General features: G+C 50.6%; 1 protein-coding gene across 3 annotated transcripts in view; it reads left to right on the top strand.

The window, feature by feature from the left end:
* Positions 1 to 3,366: 3,366 nt before the first annotated feature.
* The window catches only part of LOC144763981 (uridine-cytidine kinase-like 1), a 197,164-nt gene continuing 174,767 nt past the window's right edge, over positions 3,367 to 25,763 (top strand). For 2 of the 3 annotated variants that reach the window (XM_078650092.1, XM_078650091.1), the window contains exon 1: positions 3,374 to 3,537. In XM_078650092.1, the coding sequence (XP_078506218.1) occupies positions 3,410 to 3,537 (128 nt within the window). In that variant the 5' untranslated portion in view covers positions 3,374 to 3,409. Of the gene's footprint in view, positions 3,538 to 25,763 lie in introns of all 3 variants that reach the window. The other variant, XM_078650093.1, reaches the window with a different exon arrangement.

Genomic DNA, 25,763 nt, shown 5'->3' on the forward strand with positions numbered 1-25,763 from the left:
GCTCGCAGCCATGTTACAAGGGTTGAGCCTAGGAATAATTTTCTAAGACCTATGCTGAGTCCTATCATGTGTTGATGGCCTTATTGCCAGTGGCAGACCTACATTTGCCCCTACCAATAACCCACTTTCTAACATTGGACATATGGTTCCAATCCTCCGATATGACTAGCCAGATTAACAGTTTCACTGGTCCTTTCATCTACTAACCTCCGGCAGCTTTATCATGACCATCCAAAGAGCTGCTTACCAACGCCCACTGTAGGAAAAGTACAATGTAAGCGCTACTTGATGACAACAAATTTGAGATGTAGAGAAGGTTTTATTCCTTCAGCACCACTTGGGACAACAAGATCGTCATAGAAAAACTGTTCCGCCATTGCAGAAAGGGTATAGAGTGAAGTGTACGTGTCCACCAAATATGCAACATACAGGTTCCCATTCCAAGTTGACACCATGATTTGTAGGTCCAGTCCTGCCAAGCGTCACGCAACCAGTGTGACACTCATGCATTTCAGTGTGGTGTTCCGCAACACCGCACTGAAATGCATTGTCACGCATTTACAGCTCACCAGCTGTGTGCCACCGGCGGCGCCTGTGCACGCACCTGTGCGCCGGCTCTGTTGCTCTGAGAGAGGTGCTGCCAGCCAGCTGCTGCTTGCTGGACTCTGAGTCGGAGTTAATAAATAGTTAAAGAAGATCCATTGTCTGCTCTCAACTCTGGGCGGCTGCGAGCGCGACAATGTATCTGCCCAGGCCGCCTGTGCAGTCTCATGCCTGGCTCCAGGCAGGCTGCATTGTAATTATAGCTTGCGGCGCCGCGCGGCTAAATCGACACACACTGCGAATTACCGGGGGGCGGGGCCGCCTGCCCTCAGCAGTCCTTGCTCCTGGCTGTCACTCACACTGTGGCACTGTGTGGGGGGCCGGGATAATTATCCGGATGTGACCGCAGTAGTCCCAGTGGTTGCTCCTGCTGGGGCACCGCGTGGGGTGGAATATCCGGATGTGAAATGCTCTGAGTCTCTGCCTCGGCTCCTTCACGTCCTGGGACACCGGAGGAAGGAAGTGAGGTTGGTCAGAAGTGGCGGGGGACTCGAATCGAAGTCGAGTGAATCCTGCAGTGTGTGAGCATATTTGTTTGCAATGGAAGGTGACCCTAGAGCCTAAGGAGGAATGTTCCGTTTTTTCGCTCGGTAGCTGTATTACGTTCAAATAAGGTTGACTTGTTCTGACAGCTTGTAAGGGAACGGTCTGGTACTTTTTTTGCAAACTGCATTAGGAGGACCAAGCATGGTACTTATTCTGTGTTTTTTTGCAGGTGTAGAAAGAATTGTTGCTTTTTATATTTGTAAGTTACGGCGTTGGGAGCTGTTGCACGTTGTTAGTATTGTCTCACAGAGAGCAGTTAAAAAAAAACGTTGCTGGGTTTAACTAATAGGCTTTGACCATATTTAATCACAGTTACACGTCTATCAGTTAGCCTCAAAGATCCCCGTTTTTCGTTGCATTCTTCCACTTCTTGAAACTAATTAGCATCACCGGGCTCTCTAGATGGGAGAGGGAGCAGGTGTGGTTCATTTGCTGCCACATTCACAGCGGTAGTTGTTGACCCAAGCTCTGGCTTTGGTCAACCACCACAGCTATTCAACATGGCGGCTTAGAAAATAAACACACTGCACCCAAATACCTTAACTGTAAAGTAGTGTTTAAAACGTTTTTCATCTGTGACGCACACTTGCTGTGTAGCTTCGGTGTGCCGGACCATCACACTGTGGCTGCTCACTTACTTTACTGGTGTGACATTTTAAAGTAATACTGCCTGCCGTGCTCTGATCGCTGCGTGTGTCTCTCAGCCTCTCCTGAGGCTTGCCCAGAAATCATGCTTCCACGCCACTACTGACTGAGGCGGCCAGAGTCCTAAAGTCAGCTGACTAATTAATTTATGGTCTAGTCCCGGGGCAGCTGAGCTCTGTGTTGAGGCCTCTCACATCCTGTTGTATAGTCCTGTGATTCTGTCGTCTAAACACGAGTCCTTGTTGCTCTTTTGCTGGTAATTCTTAGCAGAGCCAAGATGTGAGTCCTGCTTTCTAGATGTCCGCTTTTTATTATTGTTTTCTAGTGGCAATGTCTGAGGCTGGTTTTAGTAGTTACTTCACAAGCCTTACATTAATCCTGCTTACAGCATTGGCTTATGAATAAGGTTGCCCCTGCAGTGGCATCCTTACTAACTCTGTTGTTCACCCCACACCAAGTGACCTGTCATGTACAACAAACACCACCTGGTAAATGTGATTTGTGTTATTCAGTGATTTGTTTTATTCTCTTTGTTTCACCATGCTCCTTATCTTTTATTTTGACATTTTTTCCGCCTTTTTATCCTTATTCGCCAATACATTGTGCCATCCAAAATTTACAAGTTTATTATATGATCAGCATTGTATAAGAGAAGCAATTAAATAGCAATACAAAAAAACACATACTTCCTATCACTTTTATGGAATATGTAAATAAAGAAGACTCGGTGTCAAGAACAGGAGAATGGGCACGGTCTTCAATGCTATGTAAAGTGATGCCCGCCCTCTTTCATAGCAGCCAAGCTTATGTGTGACATTTTGATAATCTCATTATAATTATGAGTTACCCACGCCGGCGTTTCTAGCAGTTTTAAGATCTTCTTGGAGTTTCTCATTGCTCAAATAGGTCTATTTTCTGATATTTATACGTTTGATCATTGCTTGATTTTTTTGTTCGTAAGAAAGTGTCACTCATAGTTGTTGAAATGTCACTCATAATTATCCTGAAATTTTGAAAATGTCACACATAGCAATCTGAAACCTTGGCAGCTATGTAGGTCCCTTTAGCTAGCTAAATTGCCACATCTGCATTTTGCTTTACACTTTCTTCACACTAGCACATTCTTGCACTCATTACGTAGTTATGGTAGATGGTTCTCCTGAGTAGGAGACTGATCCTGTGGCTGATTTCGGAATACACAGAGGATGGTTATAATACTTGGTGAGTTGGGTTACAGTGTTCCAGAACGGTCCTAAACATATTTGTGTTTTGTCCATAATAATTTGGTTCACGTTTCACAAACGATTCCCACAGAATCAGGGTCTGGGGTGGAGAGCACAGTCAGGGTTAACACTTAGTAATAATTGGGTGTCTGCTCCTCTGTCACTCCAAACTCCTGCCCTAGTTCAAGATGGCCGCCATTATTGTGATGCTATCGCCTGTCTCTTGAATCTGTCCTCTGCGTGCCGTTTGCGCTCTGAATGCTGGGGGCTGTAGTTCTAGTTAAAGCGGGAACTGCTGCCTGGACGGCGTGTAGGTAATCCAGAGGAACTACATATCCCAGCCTGCCCTTGCGCGCCGATTGTGACAGCACGTAGCGTGAGCGGTCAGGAAGATGGCGGGGAATGGAGAGGAAGCGATGCTCCTGCGGCCTGGGCACAGGAAGAGGCACCTGGGCAGTGAGGAACCGGCGGCGGGCCAGGAGCCGGCGGACGGCGAGAAGGCCGTGTCCCGCTCCAACAGGTAGGAGCAGCCGGGAAACCCTGCAAGGTGCCCAGCATCCCCCGCCCTCCTTCCCATCCGCCCGCCAGTGGGCCACCTGCACACCTGGCTGTCCATCCTCGCAGCTGCCAGCCGCCTCTGCTTCCACCTGTACACAGGCCACCTCGCTGATCAGCTATTACTGTTTTGTACCGCTCGGTTCATCCATCTCCGCTGCACGTCCATCATCCACTCACTGCATCTGGCGTCTGCCAACATGTACTTTTAGCCGCTGCTTTATTTATTTTATTTAATGCAATTTTATATAGCGCGAACTTTACCCTAAGGTGTCAGAGCGCTTTACATTAGAACCAGTTGCAAAACATAAGGACTTAGGATTACATGCGTTAGATAAAAGATACAAACAGAAAAAATTACAAATGTACAAGATGTAAAGTCACACAAGGAAGAGATACAAACAGAAAGAAAAATTGCAAATGTACAAGTAGTAAAGTCACTCAAGGAAGAGATACAAATGGATATACTCTAAGAGTCACATAGGAATGGTATATTAGGAATGCTCCAACCGTCTCAGTATACCTTGGTCCATGTGCGCACCCAACCGCTGTCATCTTGTCTATCCGTGCACGTAACCTCTGCTGGCGACAGGAGCAGGTGGATTGCTTGGGCAGCCCATCTTTTGGGAAGTAGGAGATGCGAAGCAGCACGTGGGTAGAGTCGGGGCGGCTAGCCTGGTCTGTAAGTCCTTGCACATTATTTGTGTAAACATGATCCCTCCTCAAGAAACTGGCAGCAAAGAGAAATTATGTGGTAGAACTAATCTTGTTTAATTGGTCCCAAACAGCACGTTTTAACTTGTGGTGTTTTGGCCCGAAACTTGAAACAATAGTCCAGATCTGATGGAAAAACAATTAAGGTCTGTTTCTGGCATGCACGCATAACCTGTTCTATTCAAAGTAAGCCTTATTCGGTTATTTCAATGAAAACCATCAAAGCAACATTTTGAAATTTATTGATTGATATAGACCTCATCCGAGATCCACAATATGTTAAAGTAATATATACAGATTTCCAGGCCCATAGTATTAGAATATATCATGAAATTCTATATTAGCAAAAAAGATTGTTATCTTATAGACCTCTAAAATAGTGGGAATGCCACTTTCAAAAAAAATTAAAAAACTATGTAACATACTAATTCATCATGGGGGGGGGGTTCTTATAATCTCCGTCAGATCCATAGTTCTAAAAATATATTTTGTACAAATCTGTTTTAAAAATCAAGAGCGTGCATCAACCAGGCTACTATTTGGACAGACAAATAGGACATGTACCAAATTTTGGATTCCTCCATTACACAAATCACATTGGACGGTTTTGTTAAAGTTTCCGCCCCACTTCTTAGGTCGATCCTAGCTTAGCGCGCAAGCGCTGCTTTGGAGATGACCTCTTGGAATAGGTCTGTACTTTTTTGAAAACGTGTGCATGTACTACACTGTTTCCAATGAGCACTCATGCATGTGCGACATCCACCTTGCGGGAGCGAGCAGCGACGCCATCTGTTTCCAATTATCTCGCCTGCACTTGTTTACATTTGCCTGTCTCGCGGTCGTGTTATTTGGAAGCAGATGGCGGTCAAGTTCACTTCTGCGGCCGCGTGTTTCTTCTAACTTTGATGCTTATTCTTAGAAATCGGTTCGAATGAGACAGCTGCTCTCATGGTATTTTAGGCGCCGTCAGTGTAAAGGTTGCTGTGAAACAGCCTTAAATAAAAGTATTTGTTGAAACTGATGAGACTTTCCTCTTGAAAATGCTTAAAGTTTACCGAGATTTTCACTTGAATTTTTGTTGTTCAAATGTGGCCTCCTCTTGCAAGAAGTCCATTTGAAAGCTTTCACCACAAGGCGAAGTGTCGGCTTCCCACGAGCGCCGCCTCCAAGAAGTCGGCTACCTGACTGAAATGCACCCCCCCCTCTCCTCCTGACAATCACTGATCCTGCCCCTATTGGACTCGGGATCACAGCTCTATCAACCCAAAGTGCATTAAACATCCAATAAAAAAGCGCAGGCTCCTACTCATCCACACGGAACTGCCCCGGGGTCTCCACACAACCTTGTGTCTGTTTCTTCTGCTGCTTCCGCCCGTCCCTGTATTTTTTTTTTTTTAACCCTCCCCTCCACCCCCAGTATGCTGTGGCTGTTTTGTTTTATTTGCGCACTTCCATTTCATCGTTGGTACATGGGGATAAGTTTACTCCCGGACATGGTAGGATCAGCCAGAGCATTCATCACAGCGCAATCAAAGAAACATTTTGGAATACAAATAAACACCAGTGTTGAGATCTTAGAATCGAGCCCCATTCGGGTCACACCTACTGTAGTGGCCTGCTACTAAATATGCTTAATTGTACTTTTTTTTAACTTTTTTTTTTTTTACACTTCCTAACCTCACGCAATTACCTTCTGATAAATGTCCCACTTCGAAACAATGCGAGTATGTGACTTTGACAAGTTTTGTGTTTGGCTGCATGGCAGCAATTCCCTGTCACTTGGATGGCTGCTTAGCTTCTCCCCAGTATGCTGTGCGTGCCACTGGTACCACGAGCTGAGGCTGAAGCCAGCAGATAACTGGTGCATCTGAGTGGTACCGAGCATTCTACAATAATGTGGATACTGCAGTTGGTGAGTGAGTTCACCTACCTCCTTAATAAGCCCCCTTCACCTCCGAACAAGCAGCTGCTCTGCATCTCTCAACTGTGCTCGAGCCTCAGCCTGCATCAGAGCTGCTTCTCTCATACTCGTAGGTCCCTTGGCAGGCAAGACATTACATGTAGATGCCAAACATTTTGCTTCATCTCCAACCAGAGACGTCCATTTTTAACTGACAAGAGTCCATGCTATATGCAACACGTTCTGACAGTGCTGGCCTTTTAACAATACATTGCATTCTGGGACTTGTGGTATTGCTTTTAATATTGTTGCATATGGTATAAAAATCATAATTTGTTAAATGTTGGTTGAGCCATAGTTCATTGAAGAAGTGTTGTGTGACATGGATCGACTTGACAGTTAAGGTACCATGCCTTCAAATCTGGATGAACGATACGATACACTGCTCTACACCATGGCTTAAAGACATTGGCAAAGCCAATAGCTCCGGCTAAACACTTACAAGGTCCCAAAGGCGAGACCTATTGCCTATGCTTGTTTGTAATATATTTTAATGGTAATGTCTTCAGTCTTAGCATCGGGATGCAACGCCTAACCTTATGGTCCAGTGTAAGACTCATATATTTTGTGAGCTCTTTATACTCCACCATAGCTAACGCGAGCTTGTAATGCGAGAACTGTTCATAATAAAGTTTATCCATTTCATAGCTCAGCCTCGGAGTAGATTTGTTCAAAAAGAGCTTCAAGAGTTCCAGGGACTAACTTTGTAAAAGGTTCTTGGAGCATTGAAAGTGCTCCAAAGCGATCTCTAAATTTAGTTTAAAAGTATATACTCTTGGATCAGTCTTAAACGTTTCCTGACGTATAATTGGTCTTAATGTACCATCAGGTGCATGTATTATGTTGTAAGCCCATCTGACAAGGTTTGCCATAGCTCTCGCGTATGCACTCACTATCCCTAATTCCAATCGGAGTGCCTGAACGGGAGTGACATGGCCTGTAGTCGTAAGCATACGCAAGAGTTTTCCCTCCTTGAGATTTAAAAAACTCTTAACGATTTATAGAAATATGTTCTAAACCATATCTTAGGATGGGGTAATCTTGGTTCGATAAACTTCAGGAGAGCTAAAAAAAAATTCGCCCCCAGTAGATAAATAAAACTTTTTTATAGCACTAGCATGGGATACTGATTTTAATTCAGTCCGTTAAAAGTGCAAAACGGTACCAATGAACTGAGAGAAAACTCTCCCTAAATAGATGCTATTTCTACTGTAGTTCCTCCTAGTCCAAAGCAACATACCAAGAAGTATAAACTACAACCACAAAAGCCAATATTCAAATCACTTAACGGAAAAAAAATCCTTTGTGATGATGGTTGGTCCTCGCATGACTAAGACATGTAGGTTTACCCTTGGGTCCAGTGTTCTTCCCAAGACAAGAGTTTTTTTTTTTCTTTTTTGGATTTGTGTTTTTGACTCCTCACTGTCTTGGCGCTCCTTTGTGAGCAGGAAGAAGGAGGAACTTACATGGGCAAAGCTACTGTTAAGTTTAGTCTTTCAGCTTAGATGTATTTCTAGGGAAAAGGCTCCCATACTGACACCCTGTGTGCATGCCCACCTCCTAGTGAAATCTGCCCCATCCACTGAGCCATACTTTTTAATTGTAAAAAGCAGGTACTATCGCTCAAGTACGGCCAACCTGTTTGTACCTACAAATGCTTTCCGAAGAAATTGTTTTTAATGTGGTCTGTTTTCTGAAAGCTGCTATGGGAGTGGAAAAAATTTGTGAGCTTATTTTGTTTTACAGAGTAGCTCATGCAGTGTTTTTCTGTTAGACCTCTGTAATGTTGTGATTGAAGAAAAAAGTGTTGTGTTGTGAATGAAACTCATGCAAGGAAGTATCCAGAAAAAAATAAAATACCCCTAACTAAAATGTATTCCCGGAACAGCACAAAGTGATCGAGCTTAGTGCTCATTGGGTTTCTTCTACAGGTAATTCTAAAAACAATGGGGCTAAATTGTGCCTTCTACACATCAATTTGCAATTACTTTGGTAATTCGTTTTTTAATCTGCCCTTCATTCTTTTAATTTGTCCCTTATTGTCGTCATACAACCGTCTTCTCTTAATTCACCCTTCCTCTACATCCTTCCTTTAGTTCTCTAGTTTATTCTGTCACCATTTAATATTTCTTTCAACATCCACAACCATAATTTCTCTCACAAACCATCTTTGGGTCTTCTCCCAATGCCTTCCTCTCTGAACTTTGCCTCCTTTCCTTTCGTGAATTGTCTTGTCATACTTTCCCCAACCCCAGAGATTCCATCATGCTATTGTTTGGATACATGTCTCCAAGCAAATTCAAAGTATCCATGAACAGCAAATCAAAGGTTTTATGCTACATATTATGGACACTGCCATCCAATCCTTGCACAGACTGCCGAATTAGGGGGCTCACGAGGACCAACTCAAGTGTGCACGTTCCAACATCCAAATGAGCACGCTTTTAGATCTGGCATTAGCCAAGACATTTTGATTTTACAAAAAAAAATGTGTATTATGTATTTATTGGGGCTTTCAGCCAGCCTTCTTCCTTTTGGATTATTGCGTCATTCACATTTTTTTCATGCGTTTTTATTCTTATAACAACAAACATTCCACCTTCAACTGTGCACATATGCAGCATATTTCCCAGTACTTTCCTGAAGTGGGGTTAGGGCTATCAAAAGACACTAATACATTTTAAACAAGGTCTTTTGATACCGCTAAGAGAATCAACTCATCAGAGAGGAGATGACAATTGGATCTGTGTTTTCATGGTTCGGTCCCCCAGCATGTATGTCGTTTCACAATAGGGATGACTCCTAGAACACTCTAATCTCCAAGTCGAGTCCATAGTATGCTCTCCAGCCTACTCACAACTCCAATTTTCCTGGTCATGCCATGGTTTTATACACAACCTTCACTGCTTACGTACAATAGGCCATGTCTGTTATCAACGTGTCTGTAGGTGGTACAATTCGTCTCCCCCCCCCCCCCCCCCCAGCGAAGTGAAGCTGCCTGGGCCCGTCATGGGCCTGGACGGAATGGGTGCCGGGCCTTCGAGCCAATCCACGGCTCGCTTTCCGGGGGCTTGGCGGTGCGGACCAATTGGTACGTGGCAGGGGCGGAGTTCGTGACGCGCCCCCGTTACTTGACGTGAGATCCCGGCCTCAGGCTTCACGGCCTAGTGCGGCCTGACAGGAATTGGCGCGAAGGGCAATGGGGCCTCCAGGCAGGGCGCAGCCCAACAGGTGATCGCGGCGGCCTCCCCAAGGCTCCAGGGGCCGCCGCAGGGCCGTTTCAGGGCCTGCAGACACTCGGGCCGGGCGCGGCCCACAACCACACGGCGGCGGGGGCAATTCACAGTGCTCCGATGGCAGCACTTCCCGGCCAGGCCTCCCTGAGGTGAGTGGAGCTCAATTCAGCGCTTCATGGGGCACAGCGCGCATCAGCAGTTCTTGCCCGCCTACAGCGCTTCTCAGGTCACAGCGCTCAAGGGCAGTTCTGGGCAGCTTACAGCGCTTCCCGGGTCACCGCGCTTAGGGCGGAATGCAGCGCTTGGTGGAGATAGCGCTGGGGCAGGGGAAATTACAGCGCTTCAGGCGGCAACAGTCTAGCAACTACAGCGCTTCTCAGGGCACAGCAGGGGAGCGCTGAGGAGCGGCACAGTTCAGTTTTAGCCGAGGGGATGAGGCAGGACAGCGCTGGGGCCACAGGGCAGACAGAGGGGCAGAATTGGCACAGCACATTACCTGGCTGATCCCCAGAAGTCCTGATTAGCGCAGGGGAGCTTCTTCTTGGCGCTTGTTGGTTCTGGCGCCCTTAGGTTGAAGTCACTTGAAGAGGGGGGGGTTGAGTTGAAGGCTTGTCGACTTTCCTCAGCAGGTCACTTCAGGTGGTCCCTGGGTTCCCCTTCCGCTGGGCCAGATCAGTGGGCTAGTTCAGTGTTCCTCACTCAGCTTGGTGGGCAGCGCCTAAACCCTGTCACCCCCAGTGGTATAGGTTCCTGACTAGGCCCTACCACCTAAGTCTCCTGCGTGGGTCCCCCAGGTCAGTGATGCCCCAACTACTCTGCTCTCCTCTGACTGGAAAGTTTTCCTCCCTTTCCTTATATAGCATCAGTTGGCAGTGGCAGTTGGTGTCACCTCCCCTATTCTTGAAGGTTCCAGGAACTTCCCTCATTCTAGCTATGGGCAGGCTGGTATTGCTTCATTGTTTAAGGGTTCCAGCCAGCTCCTGGCTACTAGTGCGCCTGAAAAGACCACGCTGCAGTAGTAGGGGTCAGTGGCAGCCATGTTAGGGGAAGAGAGCACCTGCACCCTGGCATTGATTAGTAATAGGAGGGTGCCCAGATTCCTACGGCCAACAAAAAGTAGGTGGGAAAAATGAGGCAAAAGCGAAAAAAAACTAGGGAAGACCACCCCAGCTGACAGGTCTAACATGCGTCCCCCCCAGCCGAAAGAGGGGAGAGCTACCCAACCTCTAGGGAGTTCTCGTCACTAAGGCGGAAACACCGGGAGAGACCGTCAGCATTGGCCAGACCCCCCAGGATATAGCGGCATGAATTAGCAAATTTAGCGGCACAAAAATGGAAATTTAGCGGCACAAATATGGAAATTTAGCGGCAAATTAGCGGCATTTTATTTGGCGGTTTTTACTATAACAAACACAGATATCTTAGTTTTCTGTGTTTGTGGTCTGTGTGTGTTGGTTCCTGGTGTGTTTGTGGTCTGCGTGTGTTGGTCCCTGGTGTGTTTGTGGTCTGTGTGTGTTTGTGGTCTGTGTGTGTTGGTCCCTGGTGTGTTTGTGGTCTGCGTGTGTTGGTCCCTGGTGTGTCTGTGGTCTGTGTGTGTTGGTTCCTTGTGGTGTTGTTGTGGTCTGCGTGTGTTGGTCCCTGGTGTGTCTGTGGTCTGTGTGTGTTTGTGGTCTGTGTGTGTTGGTCCCTGGTGTTTTATTTTGACCTATAATCCTATACATGTATTGCTAAATCTTAGCTAGTAATAGCACTATATTCTATTAGTATTTAAACGGTGCTTTCCTCGGTGGCACGGTTGCATTATTTATGTAGCACTTCAGTTTTAAGAATAAATAAAAAAAATATATTTGTAACCTTTGATCCTATGTATATTGCTGACTCCTGGTTTGTAAAAGCGTTTGTTCAAAATGAATAGGAAAGCCAGGGTTGGAGGCTGCAGGGCTTGTTTCTTTCTGTCCATGTGCCAAAGGTCACTCTGGCCTGTTGTTGTGGTCACCCTGTGGAGTAATACACCAATATTCAAAGGACAGCGCAGCCTGACCTGCTGGTGACATTAATTCTGCTATGTGGGTCGTGTTTTCTTCTCTAGTTAAACTCCCAGCAGATTAAAACAATATATGAGCGAATAAGAGCGGGTCAGGGCTGCTGCCTCGGTCAGCGTATTAATCGCATAGTTTTATTTCAGGAGAAACCCCTCCTTTATATATTGCATCCTATAACATAGATGGGCTTGCGGAACATGGGCCTTATGACAACTAACCCGTTAATTTGAGTCCTCTAGTCAAACGCCTCTTTGTGCAGGGATCACAATTATAAGTGGTGAGCTGTTTATCAAACCTGTTAATATAGATCGCGACCTTTGTTCAATTTCAAATTGCAGAGGCATAGGAGTTGTAAAATCCGTCAAGGGAAAAACTGAAGACTGATTTCACTTAATGTGGAGCCCCGAGTGACCGCTAAACCAAATAACCCATGCCGAAAATGGGGCTGTTTAAATGATTAATAAAATCCCTGGTTAATGGGTTGACATTCAGTATAAATTGCATAGGTGCCTGTATAATGTGTGTGTTTATAAATGGAGGCCTGGGTGAAATGAGCGCAGCTTAATCAGTTACACTTATCACGTTTAGCGTCCGTGCTTGCCTGATACACAACGCCCATCCCCCCCTTGGCCACACGTACAAGGTTTAGCTTGACAACCAATGAAGATACAGCAATACAATTATGCACATCGCTATTGCTACAGCAGATAGAGCCCTTGTGCATCAGACTTACCAGGGAGATGGCAATCCCTCTCAAATTACCTGTGCGAGGTTGCGCCCGGACCTCTGATTATACAACGCCACTGCCTCCAGAGGCGTGAGATCGACCAGATGGCTCTTTACACACACCCCGCCCCCAACCCTCCGCAGACCCGCCCCGCCCCCTTGAAAGGGGTATGGATGTCTAGATTTCGCGGGCACTTTAGTAAAAATCCCGCCATTTTTAGAAAAGTGCCGATTTCGCGGCAACTTTTGTAAAAAATCGCGGCATGTTTACAAGAGTGCCGATTTCGTGGCAAATCGCGATATCCTGGAGGGTCTGATTGGCGTGGTCAACTCCGGGCCGATGTTCCACCCTAAAGTTCATCCCCTGTAGGGTAATGGACCACCTTAGTAACTTGGGATTTTCGCCTCTCATTTGCATGAGCCAGCGAAGGGGTCGGTGGTCGGTTTGAATCGGGAAGTGAGAGCCAAAGAGGTATGGCCTCAACTTCTTCAAGGCCCAGACCACAGCGAAGGCTTCTCGCTCGATGGTACTCCATCGCCGTTCCCGAGGGAGGAGTCTTCTGGAGATAAAGGCCACTGGTTGGTCTTGGCCGTCGTTGTTGAGTTGCGAAAGCACCGCGCCTACACCGTGCTCTGAGGCATCTGTCTGCACAATGAATTCTTTCTGGAAGTCAGGAGTGGCCAGCACCGGAGCGGTGCACATCGCGCGCTTCAGTGTTTCAAATGCCTCTTGGAAAGTAGCCGTCCAGATCACCTTGCGTGGCTGCTTTTTGGACGTCAACTCGGTCAAGGGGGCTGCGATGGTGCCATAACCCTTGACGAACCTGCGGTAGTATCCAGCGAGGCAGAGGAAGGCTCGAACCTCAGTTTGGGTCTTGGGGGGCTCCCAGGCCATGATGGTCTCAATTTTGGCCTCAAGGGGTTGCACCTTACCCCCGCCCACCAGGTGTCCTAGGTAAACGACAGATCCCTGTCCAATATGGCACTTGCTAGCCTTGATGGTCAGGCCAGCACGTTGCAAAGCCTGCAGCACCTCCTGGAGATGCTGTAGATGGTCCTCCCAGGTGCTACTGAAGACAGCTATGTCATCCAGGTACGCCGCTGAGAAGGACTCCAGGCCAGACACACCTGGTTCACCAACCGGTGGAAGGTGGCCGGAGCATTCTTGAGTCCGAAGGGCATCACTCTGAATTGGAAGTGGCCCTCGGGGGTGGAGAACGCTGTCTTCTCCTTCGCTCCATCGGCCATGGCAATCTGCCAGTACCCTGATGTTAGATCAATGGTGCTGAGGTACCGGGCTGCTCCCAGCCGGTCGATCAGCTCATCCACCCGTGGGATCGGGTGAGCGTCTGTCTTGGTGACAGAGTTCAATCCCCCATAGTCCACACAGAACCGAAGTTCTGGTGTGGTGCCCGTGGGCGCCGCTTTCGGCACCAGCACAACCGGACTAGCCCACGGGGTGCTGGAAGGTTCGATCGCTCCCAGCTCCAGCATTTTGGCCACCTCACCCTGGATGCTGTTCTTCACTTTCTCGGACAGCCGGTAAGACTTGGTTTTTACAGGCAGACTGTCCACTGTGTCCACATCATGGGTACACAGATGTGTAATTCCAGGCGTGAGGGAGAACAATGAGGCGTGCTGCGCCAATACCTGGTGGCAGTCCCTCTGTTGCTCTGGGGTCAAGGATGTGGAGAGGACAACTCCCTCCACTGAACCATCCTTCTCCTGGGCCGCTAGAAGGTCAGGAAGAGGCTCACTCTCCTCCTCCTCGTTCCCATCCGTCACCATGAGGAGAGGAAGCTCAGAACGCTCATGGTGAGGCTTCAGGCGGTTGACGTGGAACACCCGATGGGGCTGACGGGGGGTCTTCAAATCCACAACGTAGGTGGTCTGGCCTTGACGCTCCACAATCTCATATGGACCAGTCCACCGGTCCTGGAGGGCATTAAGCTCCCCAGGCTCCATGACACACACCTTCTGTCCAGCGTCCAACTCCACCGTCCGAGCGTTGCAGTCATACCACTCCTTCATGACGGCCTGGCTAGCCTCCAAGTTGTCTGAGGCTTCCTTCCACAGCTTGGCCATTCGGCTGCGGAACGCCAGCATGTAGCTGACGACATCACGGGGAAGCTTCTTCGAAGTCTTCTCCCACCCCTCCTTGACAAGGGTGAGGGGCCCTTTAACGGGATGGCCATAGAGCAGTTCGAAGGGGCTGAACCCGACTCCCTTCTGTGGCACCTCGCGGTACGAAAACAGAAGGCAAGGGAGGAGGATGTTCCATTTCCGCCTCAAGTTCTCTGGCAGGTGCCGGATCATCCCCTTCAAGGTCTTATTGAAGCGCTCTACGAGCCTGTTAGTCTGGGGGTGGTAAGGAGTGGAGAACCGATAGGTCACTCCGCACTCCTTCCACATGGCCTGCATGTAGGCCGACATGAAGTTTGTGCCCCTGTCCGACACCACGACCTTGGGGAATCCAACTCTGGTAAATATCCCCATTAGGGCCCGCAGCACCACAGGTGCAGTGACGGTCCTCAGAGGAATAGCCTCTGGGTACCGAGTGGCGTGGTCCACTAACACCAAGATGAACCAGTGTCCCGCAGAGGTCGGAGGGTCCAATGGCCAAACTATGTCGATTCCGACCCGCTCAAAAGGGGTCCCGACCACCGGGAGCGGTTCCAAAGGGGCCTTCACTTTGGTCCCGTCTTGCCACTTGCCTGGCAAGTCTTGCAGGTCTTGCAGTAGGTGTGAGTCAACTCTCATCCTGGGCCAATAAAAATGTGGGACTAGCCTCGCAAAGGTTCTTATCCTGGCCCAGGTGTCCAGCCAAGGGTATCTCATGCGCTAGTTCCAATAAGAAGGCCCGGTAGCATTGGGGGACCACTAAGGCCCTCGAGGATCCATGCCCCGTTACCTTAGGCTCACTGTAAAGGAGGTCATCCTCCCAGTACACGTGAAAACTGCCGGTCTCCTGATGAATCGCTTGGGCTTCGGCCTGTCGCCGCATGCCTTCAAGCGTGGGGCACTCCTTTTGCGCCCTATGGAATTCCTCCCGGGTAGGCCCTCCTTCCACATGCCACTCGGCAAGGGTCCGCAAGTCCCCCACGGGAACAACCTCCACCGACTCCGGGGGTACCTCCGCGGGCTCCCCATCCATCACACGGGGTGTATCTTCCACCACATTCTCAGGACCAGCATTGGGTTGGGCCGTTGTCTCAGGCTCCAACCCGGGTTGAGTTTCTTGCCGGGCAGCCATGGACCGTGTGACCACGCAAGTCCACCCTGGTAACCCCAGCATCTCAGTGTGGGCCTTAAACTCCACTTCCTTACAGGCGGTATGTTCCAGGTTGTTTCCTAGCAGACAGTCCACAGGCAAGGCAGGGCTTATCGCAACTCTCAACGGGCCTTCAACTCCTCCCCACTCAAAGGGAACCTGAGCCACGGGATAGTAGCTCAGACTGCCGTCAGCCAACACGGCTGGATGGAATACATCAGGTACTACTTGCTCAGGGGACACCAGCTGCCTCACTACGGTGGTCATGCTGGCACCTGTGTCCCTCAGAGCGTCCACCTCCTCCCCATTGACCTTCACCCTCTGCTGGTACTTATCAGTATTCGATGGTAAGGGCGTCACTGGGACCATCTCTCTATCCCCAAGTGAAACCAGGGTCAGGCCTGTCCACTCCCCTCCCCTATCTAGGGGCAGCTCCATCCCAAGCGCTACACTAGCCACCCCGGGACTCTTGCCACCTGTGGGGGCTGGGGGTCGTTTGCGACACTGGGCATCTCCCTTGTAGTGTCCGACCTCTTCGCACTCCTAGCACCGGACAACTTTTGGCTGCTGACTCTTGTCAGGGTAAGTGGGCTTCGGGGAACTGGACTGAGGTGGGATACCTACTCCTCTCCCAAACTGTCTAGTTTGTGGGCCTCGTGAGAACTCCTTCTTTTTATCTCCCCCCTCTTTCTTCTGGGGGACGCCCAGTCTGCCTTTCGGGCCATCTCCCCCGGGGCCCTTGTGTGACTCCCAGGTGCTAACCCAGGTATCCGCCTCCTCCGCAAGTTCATGGGGATCAGCCAGCTTGGGGTCCACCAGATGTTGGCGCAGCTCGACAAAACATTTATCCAAGAGGTGCTCTCTCAAAAAAAGATTGTACAGGCCCTCATAATCATGCACCTCGCTGCCACGCACCCAACCATCCAGAGCCTTACGGGCGTAATCAAAGAAATCCACCCAATTCTGCGTGGACAACTTATGGCTGCCACGTTTCAGGGTTAAGGCCAAACTTTTTAATGAGCGCCTCCTTCATGGGGAAATACCTGAACTGGTCTGCTTTATCCAAGTACAGGAGGGTGTCCCTGACGTTTGGAGGTATATAACGATACAGGCCACCTCCCCAATGTTTCTCGGGCACCCCATGGGCGGTCAAAGCCACTTCATATGCCTCCAACCACCTAGCAATGTCATCCCAATGGGTGTAGCTCGCTATCACCTCTTTGGGTAACCAAAATCTGGGCTCCTGTTGAGCCCCTTGTACGCTGCCACCATTAGGACGTCCTGGCGTACCCAACTGCAAAGCTCGCAGCTCCATTTCTTTAAGCTGGAGCTCGTGCGCCAACTTCCTTTCCTCCATAGCTAATCTTTCTCTCTCCAAAGCAAGCTTCTTATTTTCCCTTTCTCTCTCCCTCTCTAGCTTGGCAAGCTCCCACTTCAATCGCTTCTCCTCCCTCCTGTCCTCATACTCCTGTGACGACGCACTCCCCCTAGATACACAGCTCCCAGCCTCGGAACGTCTTCCCGGCAACACATTGTCAGACATATCAATGTTGAGCAGGCCTGGGTCTTCTGAAGTGCCCGCCTCCCCTGGTGTGACCTGTCCCTGCTGTTCCCCATCCCCTCTCTCCTCTGGGTGGGCCCTTACCCATGCCCTCAAGGCGGTACAGAGTTCATCCTTTGCGGCTCTCTGCCCAACCGGCACCCCCATCCCCTGACCAAATTCCCTAAGCTGCACCACTGTGTACTCCTCCAGATCGGCTAGCTGGAACTCCATTTTGCCAGGTGGGGACCCAGATAAAATCAAGGAAAGATGCTAGGACGTGGGTACAATACTGGGTCAACACAGGTCTCTACACACTCTACAGGCTAGACAGTGTTGGGGTCAATTGAGCAAGCTTGTATGCACGTTAGGTGTCCATTCTAATTGCAGCACCCTCAGTCCCACTGGAGGGTGCTGGATAGTCACAGGTCCTGTATCCCACCGCTCGGCACCAAATGTAGGAACTGGGGTCACCAGTTCCCCGGGGGTAGCCTAGCACGAGCAGGTAGGCACCCGAAAGCTCAGGTGTTAAGTGACTACACAGCACACACATCCACTGAGACAATAAATGCACACGCAATAACTGAAACAACACCAGTATGCTGGATTCAAATTAATAAGTTATTTATATAAGATGTGCATCAGGGTGATTAAAAATTCACAGGAGTATAACTTATTAGCTTCTCTTAAAACACATGGGCTATTTCACTCAGTAATAAATACCAAAATGAATAAATATTAAATATTAGATAACCGTAGGCATTTCAATAAATACTGCATTAGACCGGATTGAGACATTTCATTAAAGAGGAACAACCAATTGCTTGAGCAAATTGAAACATTTCCTTTAGCGTTATTGACCCTTTCATCAGGCAGGAACAAACCATTTCCTAAGATGACTTCATGCAATTCTATGCTCTAGTAGGCAATTAATATTTCATAAGGCAAGAACATCAGTTACATTTGGGCATAAGCGACACCACCTAATGAAAGCACAGATATGAAACTTCATTTACAGAGAACTCGGAAAGCACTTCATTAGGCAGGAATAGTTATCACCATGGGGCCTCAACAGTGTTCTGGCCCAACTCAGAGGTCTCCTGCGTACAACTAGGTCCAACGGGACCTAACAACAATGTTCCCCAGGGGAGGGGCGAACTCCGGGCCTCCTGTGGCCTTCCGCCCTCCTCCCTGGGGGTTACCTGGTTTCTTCGGCCACTCTGGCCCTTGTGTCGGACCCAGTTGGCCTTAGGGAAGAGTGGGCCCTCCTGGTAGGCCTCGCGCGGCCTCCCAATCAGTTTCTGGCCCTACGGGGCCTGTGCCGGCAGGTGGGGTCTCTCTGGCTCCTCGGGAGAACTTGCGGTGCGGTCCGGGGAGGTGAAGCTGCTTGGGCCCGTCACGGGCCTGGACGGAATGGGTTCCGGGCCTCCGAGCCAATCCAAGGCTCGCTTTCCGGGGGCTTGGCGGTGCGGACCAATTGGTACGCGGCGGGGGCGGAGTTCGTGACACGCCCCCGTTACTTGACGTGAGATCCCGGCCTCAGGCTTCACGGCCTAGTGCGGCCTGACAGGAATTGGCGCGAAGGGCAATGGGGCCTCCAGGCAGGGCTCAGCCCAGCAGGTGATCGCGGCGGCCTCCCCAAGGCTCCGGGGGCCGCTGCAGGGACTGCAGACACTCTGGCCGGGCGCGGCCCACAACCACACGGCGGCGGGGGCAAATCACAGTGCTCCGATGGCAGCGCTTCCCAGCCAGGCCTCCCTGGGGTGAGTGGAGCTCAATTCAGCGCTTCGTGGGGCACAGCGCGCATCAGCAGTTCTTGCCCGCCTACAGCGCTTCTCCGGTCACAGCGCTCAAGGGCAGTTCTGGGTAGCTTACAGCGCTTCCCGGGTCACAGCGCTCAGGGCGGAATGCAGCGCTTGGTAGAGATAGCGCTGGGGCAGTGGAAATGACAGCGCTTCAGGCGGCAACAGTCCTGCAGCTACAGCGCTTCTCAGGGCACAGCAGGGGAGTGCTGAGGAGCGGCACAGTTCAGTTTCAGGCGAGGGGATGAGGCAGGACAGCGCTGGGGCCACAGGGCAGACAGAGGGGCAGAATTGGCACAGCACATTACCTGGCTGATCCCCAGAAGTCCTGATTAGCGCAGGGGAGCTTCTTCTTGGTGCTTGTTGGTTCTGGCGCCCTTAGGTTGAAGTTACTTGAAGAGGGGGAGGTTGAGTTGAAGGCTTGTCGAGTTTCCTCAGCAGGTCACTTCAGGTGGTCCCTGGGTTCCCCTTCCGCCGGGCCAGATCAGTGGGCTAGTTCAGTGTTCCTCACTCAGCTTGGTGGGCAGTGCCTAAACCCTGTCACCCCCAGTGGTATAGGTTCCTGACTAGGCCCTACCGCCTAAATCTCCTGCGTGGGTCCCCCAGGTCAGTGATGCCCCAACTACTCTGCTCTCCTCTGACTGGAAAGTTTCCCTCCCTTTCCTTGTATACAGTCAGTTGGCAGTGGCAGTTGGTGTCACCTCCCCTATTCTGGAAGGTTCCAGGAGCTTCCCTCATTCTAGCTATGGGCAGGCTGGTATTGCTTCATTGTTTAAGGGTTCCAGCCAGCTCCTGGCTACTAGAGTGCGCCTGAATAGACCACGCTGCAGTAGCAGGGGTCAGTGGCAGCCATGGTAGGGGAAGAGAGCACCTGCACTCTGGCATTGATTAGCAATGGGACGGTGCCCAGAGTCATAAGGCCAACAAAAAGTAGGTGGGAAAAATGAGGCAAAAGCGAAAAAAAACTAGGGAAGACCACCCTAGGGCTGACAGGTCTAACAGCCACCCTCCAGTGGGAGGGGGGCATGAGTCTATCCCTGGTTGGCTGAGTCCCCCCATCTGCAAGATGGTGGGGACTGAGGGGTGGAGTTGGCAGAGGTGGGAACACCTCTCTTCCTCACTTGTTTTTCCCGCTGGTTCTCTCGCCCAAACTGGGGATCAGAACCAGCGGGGGCCAGTTGCTGAAAGCAGCAAGTGGCCTGGGGAAGCTCACAAAGGCGGCAAGCCTTTGACGCTTCCCCTTCGTGAATCCTGCCCATCCTGGGGGAGGAGGCTTGGCACCTCCTCCCAGGATGTGCATTGTTTCAGGCCCCAGAGAGCAGCAGGCCCTCGAACCAGGGGTCCAGAAACATGTCTACTGGTGGCCACTGAAAGCAGCCACTCAGCCTGGACACTAGTAGTAGGTTAGTTTTAGGGAGCATCTCTAAGATGCCCTCTGTGTGCATTTTTCATTAAATCCCATACTGTACCAAACTTCAGTTTTCAGTGTTGCCATTATGGTGCTGTGGAGTTCAAATGACAAACTCCCAGCACCATATACTCTTAATGGCAGCACTGCACTTACAATGTTTTAGAATAGACTTAGACACTGTAGGGGTACAAGGCTCATGCACCTGTACCCTCATCACTGGTATAGTGCACCCAGCTTAAGGGGTGACTGATCTATGCCAGGGCAGTGGGTTGTAGGCATGGCACACAGAAATGTGTGTGATGTCGACTTTTCACGTAGTTCTGCACCAAAACACGCAGCCTGCAAAGGCAGTGTGTGAATGTAATGGTACAGGGCCTCTAAGGGTGGCACAATAAGTGCTGCAGCCCTTAGAGGCCTTCTCTGGTCACAGTGCCCTGGGTACCTGTGGTACCATTTACCAGGGGCTGACCTTTGGCCAGGGATGCCAATTAGGTTTAGGTTTCAATGCAGTATTAGGGATAGAACATAGGCCCTGGGTACCTGATTAGCAGGAGCCCAGGCCACACTCAGTCAAAGTACATCCGCAATTCAGCAGAAAGTGGGGGCAAACATGCAGAAAGAGGGCACTTTCTCACAAGGTTGAATTGCGAACAACTAGGAATCAGTAGTTTGAGAAGTGACCTATTGGTACATACATTGGTTCACAAATTACCATACTGATTGCAGATTGTGACCAGTATTTTGAGGCCAGGTCTTGGTAGATGTGGCCCTTAGTGAGAATACTGTCACCAGACCTAGAATGGGATCCGTCATGTGTAAGGTGCTTACTCCTAGTGAGCCCTGCAGTGATGTTTGCCATGTGTGTAGAAAGGTTTGAGCTGAGGGGCTTATAAAATTGTCCACGCAAATGTTGAAGATTAATGAGAATGTTTGCCATTCAGTGGTTGGTAAAGATTTTGCATTTGTTGGAGTTCTTGGCTTTAGATTTAGACCACTCTGGTGCATGTTTATTTTTTTTTGTCAAACCTTTTTTATTGCAGAACCAAAGGCATTACAACTTAATCAGGTATCATGTCATCAGTGTGGGACCCCCATCCCCTTGTGTGTACATCCATTTTTCGAACACAGCCATTCAGCCCACATCCCGGAGGCCGGGCGGCAATACGCATAATCGGGAAAAACGGTTCATTCAACATTTGCTGTGTGCGACGTATGAAGAGGTCCGCTGTCTGCATTTGAGTTATTAACCCCCCCCCCCCCGATGTCTCGCGTTAGGGTCGTCACTTGTGCATCGCCTTATCTAAGCACCCCCAACTACCACAATCCCTCCCCCCCAAATGTCCCCACTCGCGCCTGTCCAGTCTACCTTTGGTTACTCAATGACCAGCAGGAGGTGCAATCGGTTATTTAGATGTGTGTGCCTGTTGAGGGCGCTATCGCTGTAGTTGGGCCGGCCGCGCCATCTGGCGCCCCCTCCTCCCCTTCCTCTTCATCAACTGAGCTATCTTGCAGAGCTTGCACTAAGATCTCCCACTCCATTGCCGCTTCCTGAGCCCTCTCGTCATCCTTCCGACGTGCTAGTTGGTACCTGATCGTGCTCTCGCTCGCCGCCCATTTCATAAACTCATTCAACCACCTCTGATATGTGGGGCCCGCCTTCGATTTCCACCCCTTGGTCACTTCCCTTTTGGCTAAGAGAGGCCCATGTCAATGAATTTGCTCGATATCTTATTCTTGGGCGTATGTGCGAACCAGTGCAATATGCTGACTGCTGTATCGAAGCGGAGGTCCCTACCTGCCACCTCATTCAGGGTGTCACCAATCTCCTCCCAGTAAGTTTGTAGGTGAGGGCAGTCCCTGAGCATGTGGATCAGGTCCGCTCCTATACTATTACAGCGCGGGCAGGCCGCCTCCTCCGCTCCGAAGTACTCTCTTATTTTACGTGGGGTAAGGTAGGCCCTGTGGAGAATATAGAAGTGGATCAGCTGAAATCGTGCGTTTCTCATACTCTTTCTAGCTCGCTGTACTAGCTGTGCCCACGTGGTGTCCGGGATCTCCTTTTGCAGGTCTAGTTCCCATTTGGCTTTCAGCCCAGTCAGAGGCTGCAAGGCTGCATTTAATATCCTAGAATAAAGGCATGTGACCGCCTTGTAGGTGCCCGCAGACATCATAGTATATTGGCATGCCAGCGACGTTGGTGGTTCCACCAACCCCTCGCCCCAGTGCGCTTGAATGGCGCGTACTACTTCCGCGTGCAGCAAGTAGTCCCCTCGCGGCAAGTCGTAGCGCTCCTGCAACGTTTGCTATGGGGCCAGTGCCCCATCATCGTATAAATCCCCTACCATCTGCAGTTCCGCCTCCTCCCAGTGCTGCAGGTGCAACCAATCTCCACCATGTGGGAGTGCTGTCAGCATGCCCAGTGGGATCTCGGGGGCGTAGGGATGTTGAACTCCCGCCCGTCTGTGCAATCGGTTCCAACAAAGCCGGAGAGTTCCCTCCTCTAAGGACAAGTCTCTGATTGTTAATCGTTGCCTCAGGGCGATATAAGCAAGCACATGCCTGGGGGTGCCACTGTCTCTCTCCTGATCCGGACCACGGTACACTCTCGCAATTTCTTGTGTAAAGGTCTGTAGCTGGGCCGCCAGGTAGTAAATTTCAAAGTCGGGGACCGCCAGGCCTCCTTCGTCTTTTGGGCGGGTAAGCGTGGCTAGCGCTATCTGCGCCTGCCCGTGCCCCACAGAAAGGAAATCACCATCGACTTCAATTGTCTAAATATCGCACCCGGTACCCATATAGGTAGTGTCCGGAAATAATATAGCAATCTGGGTAAGGCTATCATCTTTAAAAGAGAAATGCGGCCCGCCACCGAGAGCAGGAGAGTAGTCCAGAAGGACATATTACCTTTCAGGGCGCGGAGGCAACGGCCCACATTGCCCTCCAGAATGTCCACGGCGTCATGGTACACGTGGACTCCCAGATATTCTAAGCAGGTAGGTTCCCATCTAAGCAGTGGGCGGGTAGAGGGCTGTAATTCTCCCTTCCGAAGGGGAAACAGGCAGGTCTTGGCCCAGTTGACCCTCAGGCCGAAGAGCTCGCCGAAGCGCGCCAGTAGTCTCTCCGCTCCCTCCACAGCCCCGTCGGCATCCTCCAAGAAGAGGAGGAGATCATCCGCGTACAGCGAGATAAAGTTGCGAACACCATTGCGCTCCAGTCCTCTGTAGTATCCGCCTGTCCTGGCCATCGTCGCGAGCAGTTCCACTGCTAGGGCGAACAACAACGGGGATAGCGCGCACCCCTGTCTAGTACCGCGGCACACATCGTATTGGTTCGATATTAGAGTGCCCACTCTCACTCTCGCCTTCGCCGCCGCATAATGCACTCTCGTCCATCCAATGTAGCCCTCTCCAAGACCAAAGCGCCGCATCACCCTGTACAAGTACTCCCACTCTAGGCTATCAAAGGCCTTTTCTATGTCAACCGCTAGCACTAGGGGTACTCTAGCCTCCGGCAACGGGTCGCTCATCAAGCGGGTAAGCCTGCGGATGTTGTGGGTGGTATTACGCGTGGGTATGAACCCAGATTGGTCCCTGTGGACCAGGTTCTGCATATGTTGTAGCAGCCTGGTCGCCAGCACGGTGCTTAGGATTTTATAGTCCGTTGTAAGCATCGACAGCGGTCGGTATGATGCCGTGCTGGTGCTCTCCCTTGGTTTCAATAGAGGGATCATCAGGGCTTCGCGCATAGAGTGCGGTAGCCGCCCCTTGTCCTTGGCTTCGTTGTAGACCGTTTGAAGCCGCGGGGCTAGTTGCTCTATGTATCGCCCATAGAACTCTATAGGCAGGCCGTCTAGACCTGGGGTCTTATTGCGGGCCATGTGTTTCACCGCTCCCCTGATTTCGGCCAGATCTATCGGGCCACCCAATGCGTTTGCTTGCGCCTGGTCCAGGTGCGGTAGAGTCAGGCTATCCAAGAACGCTTCTATGTCCTCTCCGCGGTCGCCCAGCGCACTTTTGTATAGTGTTTTGTAGTAGGACCTGAAGCTCTCAAGGATCTCTGGTTGTGTGGTATACATGCGGCCCTCTCCTCCGGAGATGGCCAGGATCGGGTGACTGCGCCTGGTGGGGTCGGCTAGCCAAGCCAGCAATGTTTCAGCTTTATCCCCCTCAGCATGCGTTTTCGTTAGGTAGGCCCTATAATCATAGCTACGGAGTCGCTCCATTTCAACCGCCAGCGCTTCCTGCGCCTTGCAGAGGTCCTCCTGTAGCTCGGGTCGATTAGGGCGTGCCAGCTCAGCCTCGCGTAGAGCGCGTTCCGCTCTATCAAGGTCATCTAGCAAGGTTTTACGGGCCCCAGCGTACTTACCTATGCAATGACCCCTCACCACTACCTTGAAGGCGTCCCACTCCGTCGCCCTGGAGTTAGCGGAGCCTTCGTTTTCTAGGAAGTATTTGCCAATTCTCTCCCCTAGCGCCTCGCGGAATGGCGGGTCGTCCAGCGTGTCCGGCCTCAGCTGCCACGTCGGGACCCGGGAGATTTCGGTCATCCAATTAAGTGACAACAACAGGGGGTTATGGTCCGATAGCGTGCGCGCTAGGTATTGGGTGCGGGCCGCCACCGGGAGCACTAGCGGAGAGCACAGAAAGGCATCAATTCGGACGTGGAGGTCATGGAGGGCAGAGTGGAATGAGTAATCCCGGTCATTTAAGTGTTGCGTGCGCCAAGCGTCGGCAAGCTCCCACTGCTCTTGCCAGTCTGATCTGCACTTCGCTAGTCTGCGCACCGGGGAAGCGCGCAGTGGTGGGTGTGATCTGTCTAGGGTTATATCCGCCACCGAATTAAAGTCTCCTCCCATCAAGATAGGACCTGCAAGGTAACTGGCCAATACCCCCGATAGTTTCGCAAAGTATGCTGCCTGATCCACATTGGGTGCGTATACGCTGCAAAGCACTATGTGTCGGCCCCTGAGCTTCCCCTCCACCGCCACAAATCTCCCCTCCGGGTCTACTATCTGTCTGATCGCTTGAAAAGGTACACCCGCTCTGATCCAAACTAGGACTCCCCTGGCAAAGGCCGAGTATGTTGTATTAAACAGGTGACCCCTCCACCTACGCTGCAGCGCTATCCCCTCTTTCTTCGTCAAATGTGTTTCCTGTAGCAGCGCGATGTGGACTCCTCTACGAACCAGGTATGCATGAACCTTATGTCGCCGCGTCATGGTGTGGAGCCCCCTCACATTCCAAGTCACACATTTTAATGTTCCTGCATTAGCCATTATCCCAAAGTGTTCGATATATCGTGTCTTTGGAGCGGCTCCAGGCGCTCGTGGTGGAACATTTCCCCTTCCCCCGAATAACAATCCCCTTCCCCCCACCCACAACTGTGCCTTGGATCCCCCCCAACTTCCTCAGCCCCCCCACCCCCAGAACAGGACCTAACTTCTCAAAAGCCGCTCCCATCCAAACCGTGTGTGAGCAACCGCGTTCTACAAT

The sequence above is a fragment of the Lissotriton helveticus genome, chromosome 6, assembly GCF_964261635.1.
Source record: "Lissotriton helveticus chromosome 6, aLisHel1.1, whole genome shotgun sequence".
Lineage (NCBI taxonomy): Eukaryota > Metazoa > Chordata > Amphibia > Caudata > Salamandridae > Lissotriton > Lissotriton helveticus.